This window comes from Notechis scutatus, chromosome 12 (assembly GCF_049901735.1).
Source record: "Notechis scutatus isolate UNSWTSFEM ecotype Mainland chromosome 12, rNotScu1.2, whole genome shotgun sequence".
Classification (NCBI taxonomy): domain Eukaryota; kingdom Metazoa; phylum Chordata; class Lepidosauria; order Squamata; family Elapidae; genus Notechis; species Notechis scutatus.
This window is the reverse complement of record NC_142020.1, coordinates 1,335,431-1,357,991: the sequence shown is the minus strand read 5'-3', so window position 1 is coordinate 1,357,991 and position 22,561 is coordinate 1,335,431. Positions and strand designations below refer to the sequence as shown.

The following is a 22,561-nucleotide window of genomic DNA, read 5'->3' as shown; positions in this document are numbered from 1 at the left end:
TTCCCCTCACCCCTGGGTGTATCATAATTCATATTCTCCAAACGGACACATCCATAGCCCAGAGTCATCAATCATGCTCTCCAGTTAGATATTTGAGTGGCAGGAACTTCGGTCACCTAGAAACTATCTTTGAAAACATTTATGGAATGCACTTTTGGTTTGCAAGCTGCCGCACTGCTCCCCCCTCCCTTTCTGTTGTCAATTCTAAAAAGACCATAGAAATATTTTATGAGTCTTACACTTGACTCTCTGCAGCCCGCTCTCCGTGACCGTGGTCTATCGAGGGAAGTGTTCCCACTGCATGCGCATTGGAGTAGCCGTGCCTTTGTCCGGAACAGTGGCCCAGCTGAGGGAAGCAGTGGCCAGAGAAACCAAAATACCTGCCAAACAGGTAAGCGAGGGGGGAGGGTGTCTGGGTGGCTTTCTCTCCCAACTGGACTGCTCTCCCCTGTCTGTCGAGCCTCCCGTGGGCAAGCAGATGCTCAGGGCTGCCTCTCTTCCCTTTCCGCCTGCTCAGGAGGAGGAAGGCAGCTCTGAGTGCTTTCCAGGAGGTGATGCTAAGTCTCCCTAGGAGAGGAATTGTGATGGCCCAAAGGGGCCTGGCACAAAGGCAACACAGTCAGGTAGTCAGTAGGAGTCCCTTTATTAGCTCCAACTTTGTCCCCAATGTCCTGGTTACCTTCTGGGCTGGAGAAAAACTCTCCCAGGAACAGCCTTTGGCTTCAGAGAATCGAGTCCAAAACGTGGTAAAACAAAAAGTGTAACTATAAGTCCAAACAAGGCAAAAAAAAGAGATAATTAGTCCGGCAGGGCAGGAGAAGGAATTCCAGATGTGAAGGCATGGCAATAACTCAACAAGGTTGGGAGGATGTCAAGAATGCATATAACTAAAGTCAACACAAGATAAACTCAAGTTTGCTCACAGCAGCTGCCGCACTCATCATTCATCTCTTTTAAACTCTCTTCCCAGCTGTGGCTAATGAAGGGAATCAGGCCCCTTTCCTTCCCTGTAAGCCACGTTGCTCCTTTCTCCGTTCCTCCCTGAGTGCCTAGGATGAAGAGGGGGTGGGTCTGGTCTTTCCTCTGAACTCCCTCTCCCTTGTTCTCCCTCTTCCCTGCTCTGCCCAGCCAGACTGTGCCCTTCCCCAGTTTCCTCCACAGCCAATGGTGCCACACTCTCACTTCCTGTCAGCTGTTCGTCTTCCTCCTCGGATTCAGACAGGGGCATGACAGGCATGGACATTAGGTGTCCCTCTTCATGGTGCCTTTACAGCCTTTATGTCTGGAGCCATCCAGGATAGTCCATGACCACCCACGATGTTGGCTTAATTAGGGTACGAGACAATGGCAATAACGAGACAATGGCACTTCTTTATCACCCTGGGCAGTTTACAATGAAGAAGCATTATTTACATATTGCCCTCCACAGTCTGGGTTTTACCGACTGGGAAGGGAAGGCTGAGTCAACCTTGAGCCGGTCAGGATCAAACTCCTGACTGTGGGCAGAGTCAGCCTGCAAATGCTGCATTTCAACCACGGTACCCCCAGACATTCCTAGAAGAGGCACCACAGCCATCTCCAGAACGGGTGCAATAGTGGGCCAAGGCCGTGCAGCTTTTGGTCTTTCCTGAGAGGCGGGACTAACTCGGCATTTGGTCAGGCCGTTCTAACCCAAGCGCTGCGTCTTGGTGCCTCTAGTCAGAGCAGGGGTGTCAAACTCAAGGCCCGCAGGCCAGATCTGACCCGCAGGGTGCTTAATTCCGGCCCGTGAGGCAGCCGTAGAAGCGTCGAAGGTCTGGCCCCAGTGCCTCTGCCCAGGCACTCCAGAAGCTGCATGCCCTCCCCCCACTCCCCCACCCCGTCCCTGGTTCCGTTTTCCCTTTCAGAAGGCTAGCAAAACAAACTGAAAGCAAAACAAAACAAAAGGAGGAATGTTTCCCCTTTTGCATTTGAGCATGCAAGAAGGGACAGGAAAGGAGAAAGGGAGAGAGGAAAGAGAAAGAAAAACAAGGAAAGATGGGAAGAGAAAAAGGAAGGAAGGAAAAAGAAGGAAAGGGGGAGGAAGAAAGAAAGAATGAAGAGAGAAGGAGAAGGGAGGGAGGGAGAGGGAGGGAGGAAAGCCCTGCCTTAGCGCTTGGCCACCAGCAGACGGCAAGGCTCCTCTGGAGGACAAGGGTTTGGCGCTCTCCCTGGTCTCACCTTCCTCTGCTGGAGACAGTGGTTCTCCCCAGCCTCGCCTGGGCCACCACAGGTGCCCCCGACACGAGTGATGTCGAGCTGGCCAACCCCCCCCACCACACCCTTCCCCCCCCCCCGAGGTCAAGGACAACCCTGATGCGTCCCTCAATGAAATGGAGTTTCCGAGTGAGAGGAAGGGAGGTGCTGGAGAAGTCGTGCCTGAGGCCCTGCCCTGTGCACTCCTTTGCCCTGGGCTGCTCGGCCGGGCCACGTTGCAAGAGAGACACGGCTGTCCTCTGGGCTCCTGCAGATTGTCCTCACGGAGATGTATTACGATGGCTTCCACCGCTCTTTCTCTGACGTGGACGACCTGGACACGGTGCAAGAGAGCGACTGCATCTTTGCCTTTGAGACTCCGGAGATCTTCTGGCCAGAAGGGATCCAAAGCCAGAGAGGTAGGTGGACGTGTGGGTCTGGGCCCTCCTGCCTTGGCTCTCCGGACTTCCGTTTGTTAGAATACAGTAGAATTATTTATTGACTAAGTTTGTCTTTGGTGCAAATGCTCTCGGTGTACATAAAAGAAAAGACACATTCATCAAGAATCATCAGGTACAGCACTGAATGATATTCATAGGGTACAATAAGCAATCAAATCATACTAGGAAACAGTCAATGTACATCGTACGGATACAAGCGGCAAAGTTACAGCCATACAGTTACAAGTGGGAGGGGATGGGTGATGAGCAGTGAGGAGAAGATGAACAGTGATAGTAGTGTAAATAGTTGAACAGCGTTGAGGGAATTATTTGTTTAGCAGAGTGATGGCGTTTGGGGAAAAACTGTCCTTGTGTGTCTAGTTGTTCTGGTGTGCAGGGCTCTATAGCGTCATTTTGAGGGAAAGAGTTGAAACAATTTATGTCCAGGATGTGAGGGGTCTGTAAATATTTCCACAGCCCTGTCTTTGACTGTGCAGGATACAGGTCCTCAATGGAAGGGAGTATCATGCCCCTGGTGGAGATTGACTCTGAGGGAGAGGAGGAACAGCCAACAGGGAGTGGAAGTGTGGGGAGGAGGCTGGGGAAGGCCGGCTGAGCAGCCAGAGGAGGACCCAGGCCCATCCCCTATCCATCCTAGGGCATGCAAGGAGAGGATAAGGGAGAGACGTGGTCTTCTCGGGAGGAGAAGATCCTCTTCATGGGCTGCAGGTGTGAAAACTGAATAAGAGTTTGGACCTGCGTACTAGCAAACGCTGGAAACAAATCATGTAAATATCTCTAGTTTATGGTTCCTCTCTGAGTTTGGCATCCTTCCCAGTGTGTGTTATCTGTGGACGTCCTTGCCTGGTTTGTGTTGCTTTTTTCCTTCTTCGTGTACCTGTGTGGGAGGTTTTTTTTTTGTCTTCCATCAAAGATATTCGGAGCTTGGAAGCAAAGTGAAGGAATAAAAGGGGCTTCACCTGTTTTCTGTGACTGTTTTCTTTGTTTTGTATCCCACCTTGGGTCATCACAGGGAGGTTAGTAGTAATTGTTTTATCTGCAGTCCTAATTATCCGTTGAAGTCTGTGTCTGTTCTGTTGGGTTGCAGAACCAAAGCAGACAGTTACAGAGGTGCAGATGACAGACTCCATCCTTCCTCTGTAGAACTGAATCAGCAGCTCCTTGGGCAGTTTGAGCTGCCTGAGTTGGTGCAGACAGAACATTCTTCGTTGTGCTTTTTTGATGATATTTTTGATGTTAGGTGTCCATTTTAGGTCTTGTGATATGATGCAGCCTAGAAATTTGAAGGTCACTACTGTCCCAGAGAAGGCTGCGTCTTGGCCTTCCATCCCATCCTTTAAGCTTTTTCTGCCCGGTCCAGATTTGGGAAACAGAGCCGGGCCTTCTGCTCTGGGCATCTCTGCAGAAACTCTCCTTGCTCTCTTCCAGGAATCCATGCCAACAGCAATCTGAACCACTTGAAATACAGCCTCGACCATGCCAAGTCGCCCACTTATGCCCAGGCGAGGCTGGAAAGCGGCAGTGCCCGGACAATGGCGGCAGCGGCTGCCCTGAGCGATAAGCTGGTCATCTTGGTGTGTAACAGAGCCTGCAGTGGACAGCAGGGAAAGAGGTAAGCCTGGCTCTCACCTGGTGCGCTCTCCTTTACCTGGGTCTGAACCTGTCGAAGGTGGCACGGGGCCTGGTTGCTGACAGTCCCTTCCCTGCCCGGCCACTCCTATCCCAACACCTGTGGGGACTCCGGAAATGCGGCTTCTTTCTTGCAGCACCTGCCCTCTGGAGGGAAGTCCCACCCCCAAGATTTAATTGACACACCGCCCCCCCGTTTTCCCCTTTTTATTTTTTCTGGTTTTATCATTCCTACCATCTTTATTCTTTTTTTTTTTGTTTTGTGGCTTTTTTTCCTTTTTAAAATGTTTTTAGCGATTTATAAACTGCCCAGAATCTTAGGGAGGTGATGGAGATCTCCATTAACAGTGAATTACCTTGTTATCACTATGCTGAAAATGCCCGTCCCTGGGGCGAGTCCTCATCATGAGGGGGCAAGGGTCCTGATTCTGGATTCCTTTGGCACGTGGGGCAGATCGGGCAGAAGGGCCTTTGTGCATTTAGCGGTGAGCCCAGATGGGGCCCAGATGCTCAGCCGCAGGGGACGAAGCTGTCCGAAAGTTGATGGTTGTGTGTTGTGTTAATAGAAGCCGTCAAAACAGGTTGGGCCCTGGAGGGTTCTGGGTGACTCTTTTTAAAAAAGTACACGGTCCCACCAGCCCGTTCTCAGACAAGTTGAACCAGGGATGGCCAGGCAGCCCTTGACTTACCGTGGTTGCTTAGCTGTCAGCGTTCCAGGAAACCTCCACTCCAAACAATAACTCTGAGACAGGCATCTTCTCAAACGTTCTGTTTTAATTGGATAGTAAACTGGCCCAACTGGGGAATCCCGAATCTGAAAGTTCCGGGCTTCCTTGCAATAAGTAAAGAACTAGAAATCCACCCCCTGCACCCATCATCGCATCACATGCCCCAATCACCCTCCGTCCCAACTTGAGACGTCCCCTCACTTATGCACAAAATAACATGACCTTGAATTAGAGAAAGAAATTCCCCCCCTCCCATTTCCCTAGGGTCAAGAATGTGGCAGTGTGGACTATGGCTTCCAAAGCTGACAGGCATCCCCCCTTGAAAAAAATCACGTCCTGAAAAATACAATAAACAAATCACAACAAGAGGTTAATGCATTGTCCCCTTAACCCCCTCTCCCCCCTCCAAGGGGACCCTTTGGCTTGTTGGGGAATTTGTCATGAAATTGTTTAATCAATCTATGCGTGTATATCCCAACTTTTCACCCAAGTAGCTTCTGACAAAAGATAGCCTTTTCCAGAGCACTAAATATTGTAATCGTCCTCGGTGTAATCTAAAATCAAGGATTTTCTTTATTTCATAATGTTGTTTTGCCCTGTAACACCAGAGGTTTGGGGGGAGCTGCCAGTACAGGTCATAGATTGGAACCATTCATAGTTACGATGGACCCCGACCTCGTTTCAGACTTCTGATGTCCGGCTCCCTTCCGCAATCATATGGCTGCATTTTGGCAACTGGCCCAAATTGATGGCTCCTCAAAAGCCACATGACTCTGATTTACAACACTTTTCCCCAGAAATTGCCATTGACTTCTGGTTCCCGGCAAAAAAGGCCCCTTACAGATCAACAGGCTTACTTAACAACTGTGGCATTTGCTTAACCACCACTGCAAAAAGGTTATAAAATCGGGGTGGTGGTGGTCATGTGATGTCCCATTTTATGACTTTCATGATTTACAACCAGCCTTTTGGTGCCAACCAGTTGTTCTGGCAGGGACCAGGGTGAGAGGGGGCAGGCCCATTTCATCCGGGGAGGCTGGAGATCTATGGCCAGGGCTTTAGGATTGGCTTCCGGTGGGGGTGGGGCCACCACTTTCCACTGCTTAAACACCCTTTATAAAAATGTATTCATTCATTCATTCATTCATTCATTCTGTCAACTCATAAAATATTTCTCTGGTCTTAGAGTTGCCAACAGAAAGGGAGGGAGGGAAAGGGGGTTTGAAAGAGCAGTGCAGCAGCTTGGAAATCGAAAGTGCATTCCATAAATAGTTTTTCAAAGATAGTAACTAGGTGACTGAAGTTTCTGCCACACAAATATCTAACGGGAGAGCATGATTGATGACTCTGGGCTATGGAGCTGTCCCATTGGAGAATATGAATTATGATACACCCAGGAGGTGGGGGAAAACCAGGGTCAAGGGTGACAATGAATGATGTGCTTCAGAGTCAGCTACACCCAGGCAGTGCCAGCATGTTAACTCCCAATAAATCCTTTTGCAGTTTTGGAAGTTTGGCTCGAGACTCGTGATTTAATTGGGGGGAACTGCCGGAATCCTGACACTTTCATTCATTCAGTTTGAATATCCTACCATCTCAGCCAGTGATTCTGAGTTGTGAACACTCATAAAAACAATTAAACAGTAAAAACAATGCAAAAAAGAAATTAAAAACAGCAACCAAGAGATATTACACAGTAGTCCTCAACTCACAACAATCGGTTTACTGACAATTCGAACTTACTACGGCATCGAAAACGACTGATGACCATTTTTCACACTTACCACCATTGCCCCATCTCCATGGTCACGTGGCCCAAATCCAGATGCCTGGCAACTGGTTCATCTATATGATGGTCGCAGTATTCCAGTCCGAAGGGGGGCATGAGTGACGGTGAGCAGAGCCTCCGGTCCAGGAACAGGTGCAACGGGTGCAATGCGGCCGCTGCTCTTCTGGCAGGGACCAGGAGTCCAGGGTTGGGCCTCCCTAACCAGCTCTCCCCCCCCCCCCCTCCAATCTGCTCCTTTCTCAGGTTTGGCCAGCCCTTTGTGCTGCATTTGGAGAAGACCATCCCTTGGGACCTCCTGCAGAAGGAGATCTTGGAGAAGATGCAGTATTTCCTGCGCCCCTCAGCGTGCATTCAGGTAGGGGGCCATCCTCCCTTCGGCCCTGGTGCCTCAAGCAAGGAGGGAGAGCTGGTCTTGTGGCCACTAAATCCAACGGGATGTTTACCGTTTTAGTTGGCGTTACTAAATCACCCTCCCTCCTTCCTTCCCTCCCTCCCTCCCTCCCTCCCTTCCTTCCTTCCTTCTCATTTCAATCTCCCTCCTTCCTTCCTTCTTTCGCATTACAATTTCCCTCCCTCCCTCCTTCCTTCTCATTCCAATCTCCCTTGATCCTTCCTTCTTTCCTCCCTCCCTCCCATCCTATTCCAATCTCCTTCCTTCCTTCCCTCCCTCCCATTTTTTCAGCAACCATCAATAAAAGGTGTCCCAAGCAAAATGCAAAAGAATGAAAAATCCTCAACAAAATGTTGGATTGGAGATTATGTAAGGCATTGTTAGAAACCACAACGGGGAGGGGGGGGGAGCTTAAGAGTTCTCTCCTCCTTGCTCAGTGGCTACAAGTCCTGTAGGGACCCCCGAAAGGAAAGAAGCTTTATGACACAGCGAGAGGGCAAGACAGGGGGAGGTGTGTGCAGGTGAGCCTCGACTTGCCCCTGCAATTGAGCCTGGCCATTTTTGCTGGAAACTGGAAGAAAAATGCCGGTTTCTAGCAAAAACATCGGAAGGCGTGGTCGTATGACTGCAGAAGGTTGCAGGCAGCCATAAATTCAGGCTGGTTGCGAGTGCCCAAAATGTGGCCATGGGGCTGCGAGGTATGCGTGTGTGTGTGTGTGTGTGTGTGTGTTCGTGTGTGTGTGTCCTCATTTGTTGGAACTCTGGAACTGTGTTGTGAGTCGCTTTTGGGGGTTCTGTGGTAACTTTAACCGGTGGTAACTTGAGGACTACCTGTATCTTTTTTTGGGGAGGGGCGCTTTAGATCCAGCCTTCTGGCCATTCAACTTTGGGCGGTGTGCTCTGTCCGTCCTCTCCTCCCCTTCCACGCAGGTGTGTCCGTTCAGCTTGCGAGTGGTCAGTGCTGTGGGCATCACGTACCTCCTACCTCAGGAAGAGCGGCCTCTCTGCCACCTGATGGTGGAACGGTGAGCAGGACGGAGTTGGAACTTGGGATCTTGTAGGTCATCTAGACCAGCCCCCCCCAAACCCCACCACCCAAGCAGGAGACTCTACCCCATTTCTGACCAAGGGCAATCCAGTCTCTTCTGGAAAGCCTCCAGTGAGCTCCTGCCTCGGGCCAAGGAGCTGCTCCTTCTCCGCGGGGAGCCATGCAGGATGTGGCTGCAAAATTGGGGGGGCTGCTGAGGCCTTCGCCCCTCCCCCATCTGTGGAGCCTCTGGGGCGGCAACAGCAGCATAGAAGAGCCCAACGGCTTCCCCAAAGGGCACCTGCCCTCTTCCCTCCGGTCCCACGAGGGGGGCACCCATTGAGGGGGGACTGATCCTGATTGGGGGGGGCTCTTTCCTTAGATTATTCTGTTCCCTTTGCAGAACCTTGAAGTCCTGTGGGACAGGCGGAACCCCCCATGTGAAGTTGGTGGTCGAATGGGACAAGGAGACGAAAGACTAGTAAGGAAGGGCCAGGGGTTTTTTTGGGGGGGGAGGGGGGGGCTTGCTGCAGACTCCAATCCAGGGGCCCGGATCAGTTCTGCTCCGCGGGGCTTCCCTTGCTCCCCGAAGCGGCTGCTGGCAGGGGCAGCGAGGCGGGTGGCAAGCCTGGGAGGCATCAGCCGACCTTCCAGAGGATGCCCAGGGGAGCCCCTGAACCCAGGAGGCCTCTGCCTTTTCGGGGGTGGCCCTGTTCTGACCCAAACCTTGTTCCAAGGAAGCAAACACGAAAAGAAGGTAACAGCAAAACCTTTTAAGGATTCTTGACGAATTCCGTTCCTTCCCGGTTAAAAGGCTGTTACAAATTAATTATCTCTGATAAGAACAAGCCTTGCCAAGGTGGTGCAAGGCTTCCAAGAACACTAGATAAAGCTGCCAAGAAATAGTTTAAGCACAAAGATTCTCCAAACACCAACCAAGATACTCTGAACGTCCACAAGGCTTGAGCGCAAAAACTTCTTTGCTTCCTGCAAAGAACCCCGGTTTCTCAGCTGGCTTTTATCTCTTAAGGGAGGGGCCATCACCTTGCAGCCTTACTCCCGAGTCACTCGTGCTGCTGCAGCTGCTCTTTCCTTCGAGCATCCTTGCGCACACGCGCCCTGGGCACAGGCTCCTCGGCGACCTCTTCACGACAAAGGCAACCAAGACGGGCTCGTTCCTGGGCGGAGCCGCCCCATTGGAAAGAATCGGATGTTCCCACCCTGCTTTGTGTGTGTGTGGGGGCTGTGCCACGTTGCCCTGGCTATCTCGGCGCAGCCTCTGACTGCCCTTGAATTCTTCTGGGCTGTTTTTCTTTCTCTCGGCTGCCCGGAGTGTCGCTCTTTCAGCTGGGCGGCCGTTGAAACAAACCGGAGACCAAATGCCCCCCCTTTTCCTCCTGCCCGTTGCAGCCTGTTCGTCAACACGGAGGAGGAGTACATCCCGGATGCCGAGAGTGTCCGCCAGCAGAGGGCGCTGCACCAGCAGCCGCAGTCCTGCACCTTAGCCCAGTGTTTCCAGCTCTACACCAAAGAGGAGCAGGTCAGTGGCCTCGCGGGTCCTTTGCCCGTCTCCCGGCTCTCTCCGTTTGAAGTTAGGGAGCACACTGCCCCCCCTCCCCCCAAAGCTTTCTTTTCGCGTAGTCCTGCCTCCCCTTCTCAGCTTTCTCTGATTTGCTAGGGGAAATAATCTGTGCTTTGCAGCCTGGAGAAAGTCAGAGGGGATGCGGGGGGAGGAGGAGGACCACATGGATCTTACTCCAAGCCCCCCATCTCCCCATCTCCTGGGAGAAACGCCCGTGTCGACTCATAAAACATTTCTGTGCTCTTTTTAGAGTTGCCAACGGAAAGGGAGGGGGGAGCAGTGCAGGAGCTTGCAAAACCGAAACTGCATCCCATAAATAGTTTTTCAGAGATTGTAATTAGGCGACTGAAGTTTCTGCTGCGCAAAATTCTAACTGGAGAGCCTGACGGATGACTCTGGGCTATGGAGGTGTCCCATTGGAGAATATGAATTATGACACACCCAGGGGGTGGGGGTGGGGAAACCAGGGTCAAGGGTGACAATGAATGATGTGTCTCAGGGTCGGCTGCACCCAGGCAGTGCCGGACATGTTAACTCCCAATAAATCCTTTTGAAGTTTTGGAAGTTTGGCTCGAGACTCATGATTTAATTGGGGTGACTGCCGGAATCACAGCAGGGCTGCCAGAAGGGGCTGGGCCATTCTCTGCCTGCTAAGCTGGCCATGGCTGTGCTCCGCTCACTCTGCCTTGCTTGGAGGGAAGGGCCTTGCAGGGCCAGGGAGGGGCTCCTGCTGTGCCTCTGACTGCCCTCCACCCACGCTTCCAGCTGGCCCCCGATGACGCCTGGCGCTGCCCGCACTGCAAGCAGCTGCAGCAAGGAAGCATCAGCCTGAGCCTCTGGACGCTGCCTGACGTGCTGATCATTCACTTGAAGCGCTTCCGACAGGTGAGTGGGGCTTCCTTGGGCCTCCTCTGCAGCCGGGGCCAGTCAGGGAACCTCCCCCAGGTCTGCCTCGTGCGGGGCTGCCTGGTGATGCCAACCCCCCCCCCCTTTCCTCCCTCTTCACCAGGAAGGAGACCGGCGCATGAAGCTCCAGAACATGGTCCGGTTCCCCCTGACTGGCCTGGACATGACCCCTCACGTGGTCAAGCGAAGCCAGAGCAGCTGGAGTCTGCCCTCCCACTGGTCCCCCTGGAGGCGCCCCTACGGCCTGGGCAGAGACCCCGAGGACTTCATCTACGACCTGTATGCCGTCTGCAACCACCATGGCACCATGCAGGGGGGGCATTATACAGGTGACCGAGCTGCTGCAGCCCTTTGGCATCGTGGGTGACTCTTCCCCTGGGAAGGCCTTTAGTGGTCAGGGCCCCTTCCCCCCACCTTCCCGTCAACCCCCACCAGCTGGGTCCGTGTTCGGATCCCTTTGACTCCCAGCAGAGCCTTTCCAGGGCCCTTCCACTGGGTGGGGGGTTCCAAAGCGGGGTGCTCCTCGGCTCCTTTCCTCCTCCCCCTGCTTTGTGTGTGTGTGGGGGGGGGCTGTGCCACGTTGCCTTTTGGGGCCTGGCTATCTCTGACGCAGCGTTCTCCTGCAGCCTACTGCAAGAACTCGGTGGATGGCCTCTGGTACTGCTTCGATGACAGTGAGGTCCAGCAGCTGGCCGAGAACGAGGTGTGCAAGCCCACTGCCTACATCCTCTTCTACCAGAGGCGGACGGCCATCCCCGCCTGGTCAGCCAACAGTTCCGTGGCAGGTAAGAGCAGGAGCTGCCGCCGCTCTTCCTCGCCTTCCTCGCAGGTCAGACGGTCAGAACTCTTCCTTCTGATTGTCGGCAAAGCCTCCTTGGCCCTTTGCTCTCCTGCGCTGAGCCCAAAGCCGGGTTGGGGCCCCTCAAGCTGCCCCCTGCCTGACTGGCTGGCCTTTCCCTCCGGCAGGTTCCACCAGCTCCTCCTTGTGTGAGCACTGGGTGAGTCGGTTGCCGGGCAGCAAACCGCCCAGCGTGACCTCGGCGGCCTCCTCTAGGCGCACCTCCTTAGCTTCCCTCTCGGAGTCGGTGGAGCTGATGGGGAGCGGAGTGAGGATGACGGTGCGTACATGGGGGGAGACAGGGGTCTTGGGAACTGGCTTCCTTCCCAGCCCCTGACGCTCAGTCCCTGCGAGGGGATCCACAGGGGTCCTGGAGAGAGGAGGGCGCCCGGCTCCCTGCGTGGGGGAGGCCAAGGCGACGCGGTTGAATCCTGTCTTTGTGCCTCGCAGGGGGGTTTTCAACCCGGCCCTTCGTGAGGAGCGTCCAGCGCCAGAACTTGTCTTCCAGATCCTCAGTGACCAGCCCGTTGGCCACCAACGAAAACGGGATCCGCCCATCGTGGTCCCTCTCCGCCAAGCTGCAGATGCGCTCCAACTCGGCTTCTCCCGTCCACGGCTCCTCTGCCACCCTGGAGAGAATCGGAGAGTCGGCCGATGACCGCGTGGCCACTTCCTGCTTTGGCAGCCGGCGGAGTCTCTCCGGCAGCCCGGTGGAGCCCAGGGCAGTGGGAAGCAGCCACCGTGGTCAGCAGGACTCTCGGACACTCGGCAGGGCCCCCCTGGCGGTCATGGAAGGGGTCCTCAGAGATGATGCCCCAGCGTGGAAAGCGCCCGGCAAGACAGCCCTGCAGGTGGACAGAAACGCTCCTCTGGGCCCCTTTGACAACAACAACCAGATCGCCTTCGTTGACCAGAGCGACTCTGTGGAAAGCTCTCCGGTCAAGGATGGTCAGAACTTTGGCTGGCCGGCCAAGCCGGATGCTGGCAGCCCCCTCCAGGCCCCTCCCTCCCAAGAGAGCCTTGGGCCGGGCAGCGGCTTGAAGTTGGGCCGGGCAGCCTTGTCCAGCCAGGATTCCCTGACATCTCACCGGTCGGCCGCATCCCCCCCTTCCTCCAAAGCCTTGCCGAAGGCGCCCCATTCCCGGAGCAAGCTGGACTCGTGCAGGGCCAGTGGGCGGCCCGGTTCTCCTGCAGCCAGGCCGGGCAAGAAAGACTCTGGTGGGAAGGGTCCCGAGGCTGCCTCGGCCCCCTCTGCGCAGCCGAAGCACCGGCCGGTTTCCTCGCCGTCTTCCTCCTCGGCGGGCAGAAGGAGCTCCTCCGGGGGCTCTGGGCGGGGACACCCCCCCTCGGGCAAGGGCAGGACTTCGGAGCGCGGCCTCAGCAGGGAGGCCTCCAAGCTGAGCATGGGCTTGGAGAAGATGGGCGGGGCTACGAGCCCGCGCACCAACTCTCCTCGGCTGGGCCAGGTGCGTGGGGAGGGCAGGGCGCCCGAGAGCAAGCACGTGCGCAGCACCTCCCTGGCCAGCCTGCGCTCTCCCGGCCCCGGGCCCCGGCCCAGCCTGAAGAGGGACAGCAAGTCGGAGGAGAAAGGCTTGTCCTTCTTCAAGTCCGCCCTCCGCCAGAAGGAGACCCGCCGATCAGCCGACCTGGGCAAGACCACCCTGCTGGCCAAAAAGGTGGCGGGCGGCTCCTGCAAGGCTGTGGGGAAGACCCTCTCGGAGGAGAAGCTTCTGGAGAAGGCGACCCTCCCCAATGCCAGCGTGGCTGCCAAAGACCCCTTTGTGCCCGCCAAACGCTCCCTGCTGACCGCTTGCAAATCGCAGTCTTCCCAGCCGGACGGCAGCCTCAAGTCCCCCGGGGGGGCAGGCCGGCCATCAACAAGGCTCTGCCCAAGCTGCCCCCGGGCGTCTCCTCCTCCACCTGCACATCTTCCGTGTCGCCGTGATCCGCTGCTGCTCGGCTGCTGCTCCTCAGCTGCCCCAGAGGGGCAGCCGCCTCCTCGTTTCCCATGGAGGGGGAACCTCGCTGCTCAGGCCCCTCCCGGTTCTGTCCGCATGCCAGGTGGCCGTGGGCACTGGCAGGGCTGGCCAGACCCCCTGCTAGCCCCCCACAGCCTGCCCTCCTGGAGTGCAGGACTACCCGCCGGGTGGTCTTGCCAGGCGGGCTCTCTGGGGGCCGGCCAGGGCAGCTGGTGGCCCAGCTCTGTGAGCTGAGAAGGCCCCGAAGGAGCCCGGGGCACGGCGGCTCCCTGGTTCTGCTGTGCTTCCCTGCCTCCCCCCGTTGCAAGCTTCGCCAAGGGCAATATCTCAGCGCTTACATTATTTCTCAGGTAAATGCTCAGCCAGAACTAGGAGGAACCGAAGACTCTGAGAAAGGTGCCTTCTCTCTCTCTCTCTCTCTCTCTCCTCCCTCCCTCTCTCCCCCTCTTCTCTTTTCACATTCTTTTCATCCTGAAAGGTCTCTGTTTGGTGGGGGGTGGGGTGGGGTGTTGCTGTTGTTACGGCCTGTCCCGCCCAGGGCCCCCTTTGTCCCTCCCTGCCCTTCAGGAGAGAGGGAAGGGGGAGCCGAGGGCAGGAGGGGGGCTGTCCAAGGGGAGGGGGCCGGGAAGGCAGGGGGTTCGTGCTGTCCCTGGAAGTGGGGCCCAGGGCTTCTGGCAGGAGGGGTGCTCTGCTTTGGGGGGGCCCAAGGCGGTTCGTGTTCTTGCTTCTTCTTCAGCCTCCCAAGTCCCCATTCTTGCCCCAGCTCTCTCTCTCTCTGGAACCAGGACCGGATCTTCCTCCCCACATTTTTCGTCTTGTTTTCCCTGGCGGCAGTCCTGAGCGCTCTGGACTTCCGACCCCCGTCTTGTTCCTTCTTGCTCAGCTATTCCCAAACACCCTCCGTGTCCGCTGGCTGGGTACGGACGTGCAGAAAGGAAGGATGCCTTAGATCCTCTCCTCTTCCGGATGGCAGCCCCCTCCCCGTGCAACGTAGCAGCCGGAGCTGCTGCTTTCTTGCTGCCTCTGCTTTGCAGGTTCCCCCCCCCAGAGGAACGGAGCCCCCATCCCCTCCGTGGCTGACCCTCTGAGCTCCTCTTTGGCTGCTCTGCAGGGGGGTCGGCCTTGGCCTGGGCAGCTCTCGCAGGAGGCTTTTGACCTGGGCTTCGTGCCCCCTCCTCCGTCTCGGGCTAGATCTCTAAGCAAGAGTGGTTAAGGAGCCGCTCGCTTGCTGCTCCCCCGTGGAAAGCAAGAGGGAGCTCCCTTCCCATGTTAGAGGAGCTTCCAGGAAGGCCTCTCCTACTCTGCAGGGCTTGGCCCCTTTGGAACAATCTTATGCAACTAGCTCCGTCCAAGAACATTGGGATCAAATTCCCAGAATTCCCAGCCCCCATGCTGAATTCCCAAATCCCAGAAACCCCAGAATTCCTAGTCCCATGCCGGCTGCTTCTGTAGAAATGAGGATGAACTTCAATGCTTCAGGTTGGAGAAGAGCAGCTGGCTCCTGGGTGGGGGCAAAGAGTTGCAGGCTGGTCTCTTGTCTATGTTGTCTGTGGGGTGTGTGTGTGTGCACACATGTATTTGCTGTAGTGGCATATTATAGAGGTGCAGCAAGGAGGAGGAGAGCCTGTGGATGTAGGAGTCCACCTGACCCTTGAGGTGTCTGTCCTTTTTTGTGGAGTAACACCAGCTTGCTTGGAGCAACCTTCTAAAGCAGGGGTCTCCAACCTTGGCCGCTTTAAGACTTGTGGACTTCAACTCCTTCAACTTTGGGAGTTGAAGTCCACAAGTCTTAGAGTTGCCAAGGTTGGAGACCCTTGTTCTAAAGCTCTTCGTGGCTGCTGTTTGGAGTCTCTTATGGTTGGGGCTTCCTCTTGGTTCTCCCATGGACCTCCTTTCCTTGAGAGGAAGGCCCCGTTCTTGAGGTCCTCCATTGCCAACGTTGTCATCGAGGACTCACGGGGCATCTGAACAAGTTGGCCAAAGAATCAAGGTGTTGTGTTGATTGTGTGACACCGGAATATCCTATCTAGAAAGCTTCTTGAGTTCTTGGGGTTGGGTAGGTGGGGGGTGGGGATTGGTAGCAACTAATTCTGGCATCCTTCAAAGAGGATAGGAACCACGTTCCTCCTCCGCAAGCATATTTCTTCCTTGTGTGGTCATCCTTCCAGTGCAGAAGAGTCCCAATTCCTCATCCCAGAAGGCTTTCTTCTTCTTCTTCTTCTTCTTCTTCTTCTTCTTCTTCTTCTTCTTCTTCTTCTTCTTCTTCTTCTTCTTCTTCTTCTTCTTCTTCTTCTTCTTCTTCTTCTTTCTTCTTCTTCTCCTCTTCTTCTTCCTCCTCCTCCTTCTTCTTCTTCTCCTTCTTCTCTTCTTCTTCTCTTCTTCTTCTTCTTCTTCCTTCTTCTTCTTCTTCTTCTTCTCTTCTTCTTCTTTTTTCTTTTCTCTTCTTCTTCTCCTTCTTCCTTCTCCTTTTTCTTTTCTTTTTGTCTGATTAGGTTGGTGTTAAGTTGTACCTTGTTCTGTTCAGAAGAGGTACACCTTGAACCCTTCACATTAACTTGTCCTCAATACGCCACATGAAGCCTTTGCAGCTCTCGCTTTAAGTCAGTGTCTTTACACACAGATGAGGCTCGGACCAGCTCAGAGAAGTTGTTGGGACAGGGAACCTCCATGCTCCAGCAGGGACTTCATCCTGCAGGCAGTTTTGTGCTTAGCAGTCACGTCTGGGATGCTGAGCATGGCCAGTTCCTTTCCCCCTACTACAAAGTTCCATTTGCATGGTGCTGCTCAGCTGTCCCCTATGCATGCCCATATTAAGTATGCAAACAGCTCTTGCAAGCTACAGTAGAATACACTACGACAAGGATCGGCTCCCCACTTCCCGTCTGAGGTTTCTAAGTTGCCGCTCCCAGCATCCCTGGCCGTGGGCCGTGTCCCCTCGGGATGGTGGAGTGCCGTGTGGAGGCTGCCGCTCAGGCACCTTTGGTCTTTGTCCAAGCTGGAACCGGATGCATCTGAGGAGCCCCCGGCCTTTGTTCCTTGCTTGGTAGCCCCCCACCCACAAGCTTCCTTTCTGTGATCCTCGGTTGACTTCTGTGGACATAAAACTTAGCTGTGAAGTACTTCAGAGAAGGCAGGCAGTTGTTCTTATTGTCAGCTATGTTTGTCTCTCTAAGCAAGAGAACCTATGCAGCTTTTCCCCAGAGCCCCCCTGACCCACTTTTCGTTGCGCGGTTTCATGAACGTTGTCAGCTCCTGGCAGGTCCTGCGCTGGGAATGCCACCCACCTCCCCACGGCCCAGGAAGGCAGAGCTTCGTCCTGGCCAGGGGAGCTGGCTGTGGGGCTTACGGCCTGCAGAGCCGCTTAGGAGGGGCCCTAGAAATGCCCCCGGTGCCCAGGACAGGCCTGGTCTGACTTGTTCAGTGCCTTCTGCTTTAGCCATTCCGGGGGGCAGAAGGCGCTTGCGCTTGGAAATTCCAGCTGGAATTACATTTGTGGGGAAAATCTTTTTTTTTTTTTGCTCATTTCCCAATTAATCTGCTGATGGGTCCAACATTAACTGCACAAGCAACTAACATTTAATTTTAATCTTGGGTGAGTCGACGCCAGGGTTTTTCTTCACTTGGGGGTGTGGGGGAGACACGCTGACCTAAGAGCCGAACTGGAGAGACTTAACAGAGGAGAAGGAGTTTTCCACACGGGGAAGTGGTGGGAATTCCTGACGGCGCTGGAAGCATTTCTGAGCTCAGCCGCCCCCCCACCTCTGATTCTGCCCTCTCCGGAAGGGGCAGCCGGAGAATCCATCGCCGTGAAGCTCCTGCTCACCTTGGGCTGAAACTAGACGGCCAACCCGACGAGTCCACCCGAGTTGCGTGTGAGGAGCCGCATGCTTTCCTCCCCTTCCCCGCTGCCGACTTTGATACGTGATCAGAGTTTCCGTCTTTTTTTTAAATCTCTACAATCCACTGGGCGGGGAGGCTGTGTCTCCTTTCCCAGAAGGCGTTTTAACTTATTTTGGGAGCAAGTGCATGAGAGTGTGTCAATGCCTTTTATTTATTTGTATGCACTTTTAATATGCAGAATTTATATTTTTATGTTTTGAAAAATAATTTCTTTTCCTGAAGAAGAGTTTGGATACAAGGGATTGGATGATTAACAGTGAAAAACTGTAATAATACTTCAATAAATTTACAGTGTACAAGCCCTGGCATGAGGGAAAGCGTTTTTCTTCAAACTTTACACACACACACAGACAGACAGACAGACAGAGAGAGGTAATGACAAAATCTCCCTTGTGTGGAGGTAGAATTTGGTCATAGCACAGATACATCCGAGTTGTGTTTTTAGCAATAACATGAAAGCAATTTACCGCTGTTTCATTTGGATGCATTCTTTCAACTCCCCAGTTCAAAATCGCCAAACTCAGAACGTCTGACTGGGAGAGTCTGGGGCCCAGTTTAATCCAGCTCCCCACCCAGTGCAGCCCTGAGACTTCCATGTCCTCCTGGATCAAACTTGGCTTCTCCTGGGCTGCCCAAGTCCCCGAGGGTAAAGGGTGATGATTTTTCTCTACCGTAGCTCTTGTTCCCAAGCTAGATAGCTCATAATGACGAGCAAAACATCAGATTTCCCAGAATTATCCATCTGCCTGGAGAAATGGATTGAAGAGTCTTTCCTAAAACGTGGTTCTACCATATCTAAACAGATGAGAAGTTCTCTCTCTGTCTCTCTCTCCCTCCCTCCCTCCCTCTGTCTCTCTCTGCTGTGTCCTGCTGCCTTTGCTCCCAGAAGATTGCTCAGGACAAAGAACCTGCAACCAGTGCATCATGGAAGTTAACAGAATAATTAGAGCGGGAAGGGACCTTGGAGGCCTTCTAGTCCAGCCCCCTGCTGTACCATTCCAGACACAGTGGCTGTCCAATCACCAAGCTCTGCTGAGTCACTTGAAGAAATGAAGCCCAGAGTGTCTTTCAGCCAAAGCAAAATCTGGGGAGATTCAGGGGGGATTTCAGAAGCAGGTTGGTCAAGGATTGTGTTCTGACCAAGGCTTCCTGAGACCATAATTAAGCACACGCTTAGTCAAAGTAACATTTCAATGCTGGGAATTATGTTCATTCCCAGCCTGTAATGAGTCCCAAACAGTCCCTCAAAATAAGCACCCACCTTTCTCGAATTGCTGCCAACAACTAAAGTGCCAAATTAACTATAAAAAAACAGCCAAAGTACAAAGTCCGCACACAGCTTCAAGGATTAATCCAAATGAACGACTTTGCTTCCTGCAAAGGTTTATTCATCTTTGCCTGTCTTTTATCCCTTATGGGAGGGGCAATCACCGCCAAGCCTTACTCCCGAGTTGCCCCTTTTGTCTTAGTTGCTCTTGCCTTCTGGCAGCTCTGTGCACACACACACACACTGGGAACAGGCTCCCCCTGTTCCTCTATCTCGCTGCTGCCAGACTCTGGAGGCAACTGCTGTGTGCGCACAAGGAGTTTCTGCCTCTGGACTGGTGGAGTTTCTCCAATGCTCTGCAGTTGTCAACTCTTTTTAAGTGTCTGATGCACAAGCAGATTCCAGAATTCTGGAGAAGATCCTGTCTTCAAGCTTAGATTAGGCCTGGGAAAGCACTTAATTTCCTGTGACATTTTCCAGGATTGTAAAACCACACACACACACACACCCTTTTTTTTAAACCTCTTGGTATTAAAATAGACTCATGCAGCGCACAGGATCTTCCTTTCTTTTATATTGCAACAAGTCTGTATGGAATACAACAAAGTTTTTCTCTCGGAATTTCTAAGGGCAGTTTCTTGCTTCTAAGAGTGAATTTTCTTCCACATTTTATTGTCCATCTCTCAGTCGAAGGCCTTTCCTCTATAAGGAAGTACCAGGGTTTGCTTACCTTTTTAATAATGTATTGAATATTATACAGATAAAACTAATGCTATCTAGATCAGGGGTTTCCAACCTTGGCAACTTTAAGACTTGTGGACTTCAACTCTCAGCCTTGCTGGCTGAGGAATTCTGGGAATTGAAGTCCACAAGTCTTAAAGTTGCCAAGGTTGGAAACCCCTGATCTAGAGAGTATAAAAGAGAAATTGTTAAAAAGAAAAATTGTTCAAAGGGGAAAACTCCCTCACCAGCAAGTATAATCAATCTTAACAACTTATCACTATCTCTTAAAGTAAAATCAAGCAACTTTTCATCACTCCATTCTATTTAACCAATCTCTAAAACTTTAGCTTGTCATATTAATCCGTACAAATCCATTAAGGGTTATAAGAAATAAAGTACAAACTATATCTACTAAACCCAATTTGAATTCTTCCTTTTTATATTTATACCTCCCTTTCTATTTAAATGTAGCCTCCCAGTTCCTTCAAAATCTTTAAAGCATACAGTCCCAATCAACAAACCATTAAACATTTCCAGAAATCGTAACCGTTTTAATATTGATCAAATCAACTGATTTTATAGTCTTCTTCAGCAATCTTAAGATCTCTGAAACTTCTAACATCTTTGTCATGTACTCTTTGTCTCTTCTCAGAATCCTTGGGGTCTTTATCAAGTTCCTTGTATAATTTCCAATAGAAAAAAAGTTACCCATGTGACTTAATATTTTTGCTGTCTTTTCTCAAAAAAAATGACCAATTTAACAAGTCTCTCCTGTAAATCCAATGTAGAGAAATTAACCACATCACTCTTAATATTTGTATGTCTTTTTAAAGTACTAAATCATCAGTTTCATTTGTAAATCCATTATTTCCACCTATTTCTTACAGGCTATCACATTCAAACCAGTTTGAGTTTTATTCAGTGGGGCTAACACCTACATTGTTTTAGTGTAGTAATAACTTGATAATTTCCCGAGCAGATTCATCGTACAATCACCCTTAAGGTATTTATTTCCTTCTAGTGCCCTCTAGCGCCCAACTTTCAAAGTCATCTTATCAGTTGTTTCCAAATATAAGCACAGACATTTTCCATGGAAAGAATACTTTCAATTAACTTCAAAGTCTTAAATCAAGTCCAGCTAAGCCCTTAATCCACGTAAAACTTTCAGAAGCCAACACCAATCATCCTAAAACGATAAAGAGCCGTGGTGGCACAGTGGTTATAATGCAGCATTGCAGGCTTATTCTGCTGACTGCCTGCTTTTTTCCTTTAGACCTGTGTTATTAACTCTGCATAGGGTAGAAATACATCCTCTCACTGGCATTGCCCCACCTACCCTTGGGAGAGAAGTAAGCAGCAGATGCCAAGAGAACTAAGCAAGAGAATGATCCTCAACATCCAATGAGCCCACTGGCTCAGCCCTAGGAATAGCTTTGTGGTAAGAACAAACATTCTTGAGGGTACATAAGGACAAAATCGAATTAAAAGATGGAGGAAGGAGACCATCAAGCAAGGAATAATATGAAAGGATATGGCTGAACGATTTGACCTCCCTGATACACTACTTGGTGGATCCTGAATAGCTTGAGAGCAGGAGTCCCTAAATGTGAAACCAGAGACTGGACAGTCACTTGTCTGAAATGATGTAGGATCTCCTGCTTAAGCAGAGGGCTGGACTAGAAGACCTCCAAGGTCCCTTCCAGCTCTATTCTGATTCCCTAATTCTGAAGTGGAAGCTCTTAGCGGATAACAACACGCTGGGTGAATGTGGCGAGGCGCAGAGCCCAGCCCATCCACTGGTATGTCGACTATTACCAGAAACATGTACTGATAAGGACTTATTTTTGGCCAACGACCAAGCCAAGTGGGTGGCTTCATTCTGACAGTTTAAAGTTTGATCTAGACAGCAGCCGAGGCACCCATGGCAGTTAAGTCACCTGGGAAAGCGCCTTGCTGAGTTATTGTTCACTTCTTTCCAGAATCTCATTCCAGGAGCCTCTGTGGCACAGTGGTGAGAGTGCAGTATTGCAAGCTACTTCTGCAGCCAGCTGCCTACAATTTGGCAGTTCAAATCACACTAGGCTCAAGGTTGACTCAGCCTTCCAAGGTGGGTAAAATGAGGACCCAAACCGCTTAGAGAGGGCTGTAAAGCACTATAAAGCGATATATAAGTCTAAGTGCTATTGCTATTGCTATCTCTGCTTCAAGGACAGGATGAGGTAGGACAGGGGTCTCCAACTTTAAGACTTGTGGACTTCAACTCCCAGAATTTGCTGGCTGAGGAATTCTGGGAATTGAAGTCCACAAGTCTTAAAGTTGCCAAGGTTGGAGACCCCTGGTTTGACCGCCCTTATTATTATTTCTGCATGGAAATAGTCACCACAGCTGTGCTGTTAAATTGCAGGGTCATCACTCATTCATGGGCAATTGGATTACCACTCTCTTAATCTTGCCTTAGGCTATGCCAGATTAGATGACGTGCATTGTTATTTGTCGCAGAGGTCAATATTTTCCCCATTTTGGAACACTTTCCTGCCCGCTTATTGGATTGAAAACCGCGGGTGGAATGAGAGGACCCCAAAGAGGCCCTGCGGGCCTTTGAGTTGCAATCCGGATCTGACAGATGTCGTTTCATGAAGGGGGCGTTGGGGTTGACAAGAACAAATAGGTCACGCGGAAGGCTGAGCATTGATTGCAATGGAACAGCTGTGCAGCTGCAACAGTGAAGCTTCTTGCAAATAGGACAGAGTGTCCCAACCTTGGTAACTTTAAGACATGTGGACATGGCTGGCTGGGGAATTCTGGGAGCTGAAGTCCACAAGTCTTAAAGTTGCCAAGGTTGGGAACTCCTAAAATAGGACTTGATTCCAGCACTGCTTTTAGCAGGTGGCTGTCAGTTCCCTGCTGGGGATCAGGATTGCCTTCTCTCCTCTGGAAGCAGCTATTCTGGGTTTGCCCCAGGCCCCCTCTTTTATATGTGGGCCTGTTCAGCCCCCTTTCATCCAGCCCCCATGTTCCTTTACCCTCTTCTTTTTCCACTGCACACTGAAACTACCTGTTCCACCTTCTGGCTTTCTCTTGACTCATCCAGCCTTTGCTTCCATAGATCTTTATATCCACATTCATT

General features: G+C 52.1%; 1 protein-coding gene across 1 annotated transcript in view; it reads left to right on the top strand.

The window, feature by feature from the left end:
• USP31 (ubiquitin specific peptidase 31) overlaps positions 1 to 13,632 on the top strand; it is a 34,783-nt gene extending 21,151 nt beyond the window's left edge. The window contains 14 exon segments of the mRNA XM_087973087.1: positions 256 to 391; positions 2,489 to 2,633; positions 4,104 to 4,287; positions 7,065 to 7,176; positions 8,143 to 8,237; positions 8,643 to 8,720; positions 9,650 to 9,779; positions 10,587 to 10,706; positions 10,831 to 11,056; positions 11,354 to 11,512; positions 11,694 to 11,819; positions 11,822 to 11,845; positions 12,016 to 13,404; positions 13,407 to 13,632. Of these exon segments, the coding sequence (XP_087829213.1) occupies positions 256 to 391; positions 2,489 to 2,633; positions 4,104 to 4,287; positions 7,065 to 7,176; positions 8,143 to 8,237; positions 8,643 to 8,720; positions 9,650 to 9,779; positions 10,587 to 10,706; positions 10,831 to 11,056; positions 11,354 to 11,512; positions 11,694 to 11,819; positions 11,822 to 11,845; positions 12,016 to 13,404; positions 13,407 to 13,510 (3,028 nt within the window). The 3' untranslated portion in view covers positions 13,511 to 13,632.
• Positions 13,633 to 22,561: the final 8,929 nt, after the last annotated feature.